General features: G+C 50.9%; 1 protein-coding gene across 1 annotated transcript in view; it reads right to left on the minus strand.

Annotated features, from left to right (window-relative positions):
* Positions 1 to 501: 501 nt before the first annotated feature.
* The window catches only part of BDH1 (3-hydroxybutyrate dehydrogenase 1), a 21,882-nt gene continuing 12,790 nt past the window's right edge, over positions 502 to 9,593 (minus strand). Inside the window, 2 exon segments of the mRNA XM_011383264.2 lie at positions 502 to 1,091; positions 2,474 to 2,626. Coding sequence (XP_011381566.1) covers positions 622 to 1,091; positions 2,474 to 2,626 — 623 coding nt within the window. The 3' untranslated portion in view covers positions 502 to 621.

Raw genomic sequence — 9,593 nt, forward strand, 5'->3', positions numbered from 1 at the left:
TGGGCACATGGTACATAAGGCTCAAGTGATGTCACAGAGCTCTCAGAGGAGTCTCCAGAGCAGCCCTAGGACACAAGATATGAAGTGTTTTTACAGCAGTGGTAGGAGCACATGACTTGGATCATTTATACGCAATAAAAGGCGTATTTATGTATCCTCTTTAGGCTATAGATTCTTTGTGAACAAAAGAAAAAAATATCTGTTTTTTCCTTATGAGGCTAGCTTAAGAATCAAATGAGAAATTTTTTTGAACTGATATTTCAGTTTAAAAATATAAAGAACTTGAATTCTATTTTATAATAAATCTGTTTTTTAATATGAAGATGTTTCCTCCAAATCTTTGTAGGAAATCAACTCCAGAAAAACAGATGCATCATATTTGCCCTGAGATTTAGGGGCCCTGCCCACCATGCCACACCCCGACACTCACTGTGCATACAAGCTTGGCTGAGTTAGCCCCTCTGCTTAACACTAAAACTGGTAGTGGGAAGGTGGATAATCCACAAGTGGATTATCAAGAGGCAACTATACAAATGCTTCCCTCCCTCCCTCGCCTCCAGCCTCCCTCTCCTTCTTCCTGCCCACCAGGGCTCCCAAGAGAGGCCAGGTCCCCAAAACTCTTCAGCGTATGTAGATCCTGTCAGAGATTGCCCCAGGCAAGTGGGTCATGATCTGCATTCGCAGCCACGAGGAGTAATCCATAGAGTAGTAGCAGGCGTAGGGGGTGGCAGCAGTCAGGGCATGGGTGACAGCGTTGATGACGGGGGATGTGTCTGTGGAGCCTCTGATGCAGTAGGTCTCCATGACGGCGATCTTCTCATCAAAGTACTTCTTGCCGTAGTCCTTACGCACCACCTCTGGCAGCTCATCCCACATCTTATTGGCAATGCCCTGGACGCGCTTGGGGCCGCAGATGCTGGTGGCAGCAATGTAGTTGCTAGGTTCTACCACGCTGACCTTCACACCCAGAGGGTGCATCTCATAGCGCAGGCAATCAGAGAAAGCCTCCACTCCAAACTTGGAGATGCAGTATGAGGAGTGGGCTGGGATGACCACGTGGCCCAGCAAGCTACTGATGTTGACAATACGGCCTACAGAGGAAGACAGCAAGCACCTGCTCAGGAGGCACTGCCTGGTCGGGCAGAGGTTCTGGGGCCTGGCATGTTTCCAGAATGCTGGCTAGAACCCTGGCCCCCGACACCTGTTTTGCTGCCTGCCAGGCTGGGGCCTGGCCTTCTGAACCACCCAGGGTCAGGAGGCTTTCTCATTGGTAGTCAAGGCCAGCTTAGCCCACACATCAGCATCAGCATCCCCTATATTTCCTAGGTAGCCAGTTGTGCCATGCAGGACAGGGGAGGAGAAATGAGTGAGGAGCAGGTCTTCATACCAGGAGAGAACAGTATAATGCACAACACACAACTAAGCTGTGTCTTGCCTCCCACATTCTCCCATTTCATTTTCATCCTAAATTGTTATCATCTAGCAGCGCTCTGTCTGCAAGTAGGTAGGGAGAGGGGCAGGGGCAGGGGCAGGGTTCTGAATCTGACTTCAGGACTAGGACACATGGGCAGTCTCAGGCACTGGGAGAGAGTGGTGGCCTCGAGAGACTCTCTCACAGGCCCAGCCTGGGGGTGCTAGGAGCAGACCACAGCTTCTTCCAGCCCTCGGGGCAGTGGTGGGAGTGGAGGTGGAGCCCATCTGACAGCCCAGGCAGACCAGAGATCCACTTATGCTGGTCGTGCACCCAGAGTGAAGGCACAGCCACATCCTAGGCACTGTGGGCACCTTTTGGAAACCTCTAAGTTGGAAGTCACTGAAGGGTTGGGGTTTTCTTCTAGAATCCTAGAGCACTCCCTGGGTTTATCCTGTCATTGCTGGGACCTTTGGATAGAACATATGGATCTTGCCCCTTTTGCCAGAATTGTTTGCTCTTCCAGGGAGAAAAAGTGAGTCAGTGACTTCTTAGGTGGTTTGCTTTTGCTTACATTTGACTACCTACGGTGGTTTGGATGTCTGTTTTTGTCTGTTTTCCAAATTTCTATTCTCAATTATTCTTATTTTTTTTACTTACTACCACAGTTGTCTCATTTTTAAACTATGGCATAGTAACCTGAGAAATGGATATGCCAGATTTACTTAACCACATTCCTATTGATACCATAATGTGTACACACAGCTCTGGGCACAAGGGTGGTTATTTCTCTACATTAGGTTCCCAGAGATTTTTGCTGTAATCTTTTGGCCTTTGCTGCATAGATGGCTGACCTGTTACCTACTTTACTTTCTGAAAATCATACATCCCTTTCCGCCCACCGGGCCACAGCACCTCTGCTCACCACCATTCACGGGCCCCTCATGGCTCAGCCTCACTGGGCTGTGAATGGTGGATCTGCTGAGACCTATTTCCATTCTGAGCAAAGATGAAAAAGTGAGGCAGAACAGGGGGCAGGAGGAAAGTCCCTTTCCAATTCACCTTTGGCCCTTCGGATGAAGGGGAAGAAGGCTTTTGTTGTCCGCACTGTGCTCCAGAGGTTTACATCTGCTGCCTCCTTGTAGGTCTCCATGCTGGTGAACTCCACATCCCTGAGCAACAAGTCGCCCACATTGTTCACTAGGCCCCACATGCCTGGACGGGAGGAGACAGAACAGAGGTCACCACGTGGCTCTATCACGCATCAGCCTGCAACCTGTTTTCCTCCCTACTTTCATCTCTTTCCCCCGTGATTTTCCAGCTTTTTACACAAGGCTCTCAGGAGGCTTTCTAGAGTCGCCAAGAATAACAGGCAATAGAGAGGCCTAAAGTGCTGGTGGTGATCCTCCCTTAAGTCTAGACTATCCAATCCTTATATTTCTTATGCCTTAATCAAGTGTCTGGGCCAATCATGACCCAGCCCTGCTGGTTTCTCCAGCCTGGAGTCCCACCTCACCTCACTCACTTCCACTCTATTCCAGCCAGTCTCATCACCATACTCTGCACCCACACACCGGTGTATTCATCCCTGTCTGTGAACCTTCCCTGGCATTTTCCATCTTACTAGAAGCCAGGGGAACCTCGGGAGTCTTTCAAGCCCAGCCCTCTCTGGAGGACCAGAGACGGGGACCCAGTGTCCAAAGCAACACAGTAAGTTAGAGGTTCAGCCAAGCCTTGATCTGGGGTTGGGCCCCCCATCCTGCTCCACTCTGAGACCCACCCCCTAACAATGACTCCAGTCTCTCACCTTCCTTCTCTGAACCATGCACTGTTGTAAGACCCCAAGACCCAGTAACCTGTTCATCAATATCCCATGTGTATACACCTGGTCTCTACAGATAGAGAACACCCCGCAGCCTCGTGTGTTTCCACAGGGCTGAGTGCAGGGTCAAAGCAAATGTACACTCTCTGAGTATATTGGGTTGACCGTTTCCAGCAAGACCAGAGAAGGGACAGCTGGCTTTTATAGACACAGAATGTTGGTGTTGGAAGGCTCCTTGAAGTTCACTTAGTTTGACAACTAATCTTACACTTGGAGATATAGAGGCCCTGAGGGGAAAGGACTGGCTTCAGAGAGCCCAGAAGTCAAAGGCAAAGTTGGCTTGGGAGAAGCAGCAATGAGGAGGCAGCCACGTTTTGCAGGGCCCCCTTTGAGTTCTGTTTTTTGGGGATCAAGGACTGGTTGGGCTGGTGCCTCAGGACAGAGCAGGGCCATGCCCCTTCATTGCAGAAGCCCTTGGGGTTCAGTCTCCCGTGGCCATGAAAGCCCTGTGTTCTTTCCCAAGGAGCAGCCTCAGGGCAGGGCTGCCCTCCTGGGAGCTGTCCCCGGCCTGTGGGAACTCCAGCCCTGCTTGCCTTCTGAGTTAATCATGGAGTTTGTGTAAATGACACAGTAATTGGTTTCTAGTTGCTTCCCTGCCTTGTTACCCAAATTAAAGCTTCATCAACTGACCTCTGGTGCCTTCTCCTTCAATTATGAAAAATTAAGAACATTTATTAGGGCAAGGAAATTGCTGGCAACAAAGTACTCATGAAGTTCTCACTCCCACTCCTCACTGTGGCAGAGCCGAAGCCTCTGCTCTTAGGTCTCGCTGGTGACCTTGATTTGACGCAGCCACTATAATCCCCCACAGCCGCCATGTCCTCCCCTTCCCCAGCCTGCAGACTTCACAGAGTCATTCCCCTTCTCCTCATCCCGGGAGGCCTCTCACCACTTGCCAAGGCTGACATTTCATCCTCCACCTCTAAACGGGAAGCCATCAATCCTCTCTCTTTTACGCAACTTCAGTTCTTCCATTGGCCCTGTCTCTTTCCCTTCAACATTGTACATATGAGGTGCTTCATAAAGGTTTGTCGGGTGAATACAAATATTATGTCTTCATATCCTAAAAACGTTCTTTTAACCATGCTACCCTCTCACGCTACTGTCTGCTCCGCTTCGCTCTGTGGCCAGGCTTCTGAGAACACAGCTCTCCACTTCCCCGATCCCCTGCCATTCTGGGTCCCAGCCCTCCTGCTGCTGCAGGGTGTCCAGGGTGCCACATGCTAAAGACTCTGCCCTGTTTTCACCTCCCCAACTTCTCCACAGTATGCACACTACTCATAGCTCTTGACACTCACTCCTCTCTTAGCATTAAGAAAACCCAATCTCTTCCCCGCCTTTTTTTCCTTCTGCCCCTTTTTTTCTACCTGCCCCACCAGACACAGGTCTCCCCCAATGCCCTGTACTTGGCACCTTCTCTCAAGTTATACTCAGTGTTTAGGCAGCTTCTCTTTATGTTCGTGGAATTTTTCAGCTGCTTTGTGTTTGATTCATCTGGGGCAGTATCACATAACCTAAAATACATAATCTTTTTTTCCATCTAAAAATGAATTACATCTGGCACTGATATCCAAAAAAGATTAATTGAACTCGGCCCATGAAAGCACACTGATCCTGGGTGATAGCTCTGCTGACTTGATAAGTCTGTGGACCCAGGAGCTTTCTGGATTCTTCAGCCAAGATTCTGAGTAAACTCGCAACATTCCTGCTGGTCTGGGTGACGGCCGTGTTCCTGCAGCAGCCCCATTGCCACCTCTGCTTCGAGGGTTCCCTTGTACCCCTCAGTAGTCATGGCTCTCTCCTAGCCGCAGCCTCCTCTTGATGGTCGCTTTTACCTGCATGTCCCACAGGTCTCTAATTCACCCCAACCACACCAACACATCCAGTGCCCCGTTGCCCAGCTCTATTCCTCCTCCTTGGTCGTAGTTTCACTCTCGTTTTTGGCTCCTCCAGCTCTTTCACTTCTCCCCTATCTAATGAGAACTTTTAATATTACTGATAAAGGACAGGACAGCTGCCAGGCCCTGAACTAAACACTTTGCATCTATTAGTTCACCCGATCCTCACAACAAACCTATAAAGTAGATATTAAATTGTCCCATATCTGGATGAGGCAACTGAGTCTCAGAGAGGTTATGTGCCTTGCTCAATGTCACCCAGCTAAAAAGTGGACAGGACAGAATTTGGACCCAGGTCTGTGTCAGGATGTGGCCCTCATGCTTACCCCTGTGCTGTTGATGGCCTTCTTTCTGGTATCATAGAATTGGTGTCTTCTTTCCTGTTTCCACAGCATTAGTTTGAGTCCTCGTCACCTCCCTCCTGTATTCCTGGAGAAGCTTCTCCCTGGTCTCCCAGGCTCAGTCTCTCTCCTCCACCTCCATCCTGACCCAGCCCCCTTAACCAGAGCTTCCTCAGTCAGTCACTTCCTGCCCGATGGTTCCCTTCCATAGTGGATACGTGAAGACTCCTTTTCTAGGCTCCCCTTCATGTATTCTGCCTTCTCGAAGCCTAAACAGCCTGCCATCCCTCTAATATCATGGCCTCTGCTACTTCCTGGCTTTACTCAGCTCCCCCACCCCTCAGCCCAAGAGCAGCTCTTTGTTGAAATTCTACCCATGCTCCTGCAGCAGTCAGTCTAGGTGAGCACTGGGTGGCTCTCAAAGCACTTTCCCTGCTTCACAGATGGGTGAGCTGAGGCCCACATAGGCAAAAGTACGGTCCCAATGTCACAATTCTAATAAGAGGTGAAGCTCAGAGTAAATCTAGTCTTCTTAATCCCAGACTGAAGGTGTCCCAGACAGTAGGGTCTTCCCTGCCCACAGCATAATGTCCCCAGTGCTACAACCGTTCCTCACAGGTCCTGCTGTGAAGCTACCGACTTCCACTTGGCTGGTGTCCAAAAGCAAACTTCTGCCAGGGCACATCCCTTCTGGTGCTCAATACACTATCAACTACCCAGCAAGTACTCAACAAATGTTTACTGACAGCAAAGGAAGTGGTTTCAAAATCAGACCAGCCCTACTATCTGTCAGTTGATTCACTCACTTGGCCTTTCCCTGGGGTGGAAGCAGGGAGTGCTTCTCAGACTCCAGATGTCCAGTCCCTCAGAATCCTGCTGGAAAGTGAAGGGGCTTGTGGCAGATGGCTCACTTGCTCTAATCAGAAAATCCCCTTCATCTCACCTCCTGTGGCTGGCTCCCCCGGCTTTGGCAGCTACTGTTCCATAGGGCCAGGGTGAAGAGCACCAATCTTGCCTTCAAAATGTGCCCTCCACTTGTCTCCTGGGAGCTCCCTGCCTGGGAAGTGAGTCAAAAGCTGCCCCCAGCTTAGAAATGGTACACTGGTCTGAAAGCTCTGGGAGGGCGCCACCTGGAGCTCAAAAGCAGCATTGCCAGAGAAGGCGAGAATTCCAGTGGCTTTATCAGGAAGACAGCCCATGGTGGTGGGTGGAGGACCAAAGGGAGAGAGGGTGAGGGTGAGGGGTGGGGGAAGGGAGACATGCACAAACACATATGTAACAGATTTTCTTTTTCAACGCAAAAATCTTCAAATTTTTTTTTTCCAAAAAAATGAAGTATCGGTTGAGTAAGTTCATGGTGAGTGGTTTATCAACCCTTGCCAGAAAGCAGCATGAAAAAAAAAGCATCAGGAAAAGGCTTATGCATCAGGGGTGGTGCTGGGGTTTGAACACCATCCAAAAGCAGGGGGTTCGAGCACCTTTGCCTCTGGCTCTGCCTTGCTGGTTATGCTAACTGGTCAGACCAGTCCAGGGAATGGTTCTGCCCTGGTGGCAGGGTACAAGGACCAGGGTCCTGAGCAACCACTAGCCCTGGTGCAGCCCCGTTTTGTGCTATATCTATAGTGGCGACTTCCTTCCACGGGCATTTTAAGTCACCACAAACCCATAAGCGGTAATGCAGTGGCCTTATGGTGCTGACTACAGCTGTTTTCCTGCCTGGTAGTTTGTGAAGGCAGCATCTCAGCTGCCAAGAAAGGCGGGGAGGAAGAAGATTTACCACCAGTGAGGGGGTGAAGCAGGCTACACCTCTGAGCTGGTAGTCATCCCAGTGGGACTCATCCTGGCAGAACAGAAGCCCTGGTCTGCCTGTTAATTATTAAACAGATGTTCAGAAACCCACAAGCCTCTCCTCAGAGAGCAGAGGGGCTTGGGAATGGCCTGCTGTGGGATGGGGGTGGCACTGGGCTGACAAAGTGACGTATCAGTGACAGGCCAGCAACCAGAGCAACAGCTTCTTTCTATAGCCACACAGCATAAGAGCTTCTGAGGTGGCTGTTGGGGATGACAGCATCTCTGCCTGACTGATAAATGCTCAGCAGAGTGCCCAGCACAGGCTCCGGTCGCCCCGCCCACCTCCCTGCTCCCTGCTAGCAACCGAAGTCACCACTCCAAAGATCTGCGCCCACCCCGTTCTATGGAAAAGCAGAGCTGAATGAGGCATGCCCTTTCTGTCTGGGCTGTCAGGAAGCTCCAAGGTAAATGTCAGCGATGAAGTCAGTAGCCGACTGGCTTCCCCAGGTGAGACCATCACCACTGTGCTCTACACGAACAGCATCCCCTCCCGTCTGTTGTACAACAGAGCCCTCCCACCAAGGCCCTCCATGGGCTGCACTGGGAGGACATTTGAATCTATAGCATGTGACCCTGTTGGCAACTGTCCCCCAAACTTTCTGTCCCTTTAGATTCTGGGGCCAACCTCTGTAGCCAACCTCTTTGACAGTTGTCTCTTCCTCTTCTCTGGCCCCTAACTGCTCATCTTTCACAGTAGACTCTCCTTGCCAACTCTCCCACTCCTAGTTTCACCTCCAACCTTGGACACTTGATCTCCAGTCCAGACACTCCCCCAGGGCGTCCCTTGGGTACTTCAGCATCTCCCCATCTTTCAAACTGCTCCTCCAGTGAGGAGTACCAGATATCCAGGATAGAAACCTCTTGCCTCTCCCTCATCTCCATATGCATCGGTCACCAAGTCCAGCCAACTATATCTTCCCAATACCCCTTGAATCTGATCTTCCTCTTTCCCGATGCTCACTGCCCTAGTTCAGGACATTCATACCTACGTTCCCCATTTAAATCCACTCCACACTGCCACCGTGGCCCCCAGAGCAAGCTTTCACAAGTCTGACCAGGTCATTTCCCTCAGGAAACCCCATTCAGTGGCTTCCACTGCCCTCAGGAGAGTGGTCACTTTCCTCGTCTGGAAGCCCAGGCCCTGAACAAGCTCCCTCCCAACCTTGTTTGTTGCTACCACCTCCATTAGACTTGACACCCTGTGTGCTTCCCACAATTATACACGCCCTGCCTTCCTTCTTGAATGCTCATCCCCATATTCTGCCACAACCTGCCTTTACTGTTCCATTCCCTTCCCCACCCCAAGACTGAGTTATGTTCCTCTGTCCTGTGCTGCTCCCTGAGAGGGGACGTGGAAATCACTTGGGTCAGCCCCTTGATGAACTGCGAGGTCCTCGGAGACAGGGACTGAGTCTTGGCCATCTCTGTATCCTAAGCATTTGGCCCATCACCTGGCCCAGAATAGACATTCAATGGGCACTGGCTGAACTGACCTGAACCAGAGCACATCCATTCATCACTCTTGTAGATTCTGAAATTGCCTCTGGCTTTATTTCATACTGCCTATTGTAGGGTGTGTTTAATTTAACCCACTTCCCCCTACTGTGCTGGAGGAAGCACTTGAATAATACGGAGGGTAGCATTTAGGAAGGGTACCCTTGGAATGGCCTGTGCGTTACGCACCTGCCCCCAGGTACCTCTTACCTTTCTCAGGGTCCTCCAGGCTTGAGCGGATGATCTCCACCGCTTCCTCCACCTCTTCACTCTTGCAGACGTTGAGCTGGACGGTTCTCAATCGATCACTCTTGAAGCTGTCCATTTCCTTGACCCCATCATCCCCTTTGCCCTGGGAGGAGAGAGGAGCTACTTCACCACCACCCCCCTTCCCACCCTGCCTCCAGGATGAGGACCAGGACCAAGCAGGGAGCTGGCTCCAAGTCCCTGCCTAAGCCTGGGGCTATTAACAACTGCAGGCAGTTGTCTCTGGAAGCACACCCAGACCTGCTCCACCAGCAGGGGGTTCTGCTCAACCCCTGAGCACTGGTGACATACCAAGCACAAAACTTAGAGCCACAGACACAACCCAAGGCCTCACTGGCAGGATCCTTTCCCTGAGCAGAGGTTGCAAACTCAGTACCTACTGGGGCCAGACATGTGGGTATAGCATGAGAGGGGGAACACTCGGGAGTGAAGCACATCCTGGCCTCTCA

The sequence above is a fragment of the Pteropus vampyrus genome, unplaced genomic scaffold, assembly GCF_000151845.1.
Source record: "Pteropus vampyrus isolate Shadow unplaced genomic scaffold, Pvam_2.0 Scaffold14, whole genome shotgun sequence".
Taxonomy (NCBI): Eukaryota; Metazoa; Chordata; class Mammalia; order Chiroptera; family Pteropodidae; genus Pteropus; species Pteropus vampyrus.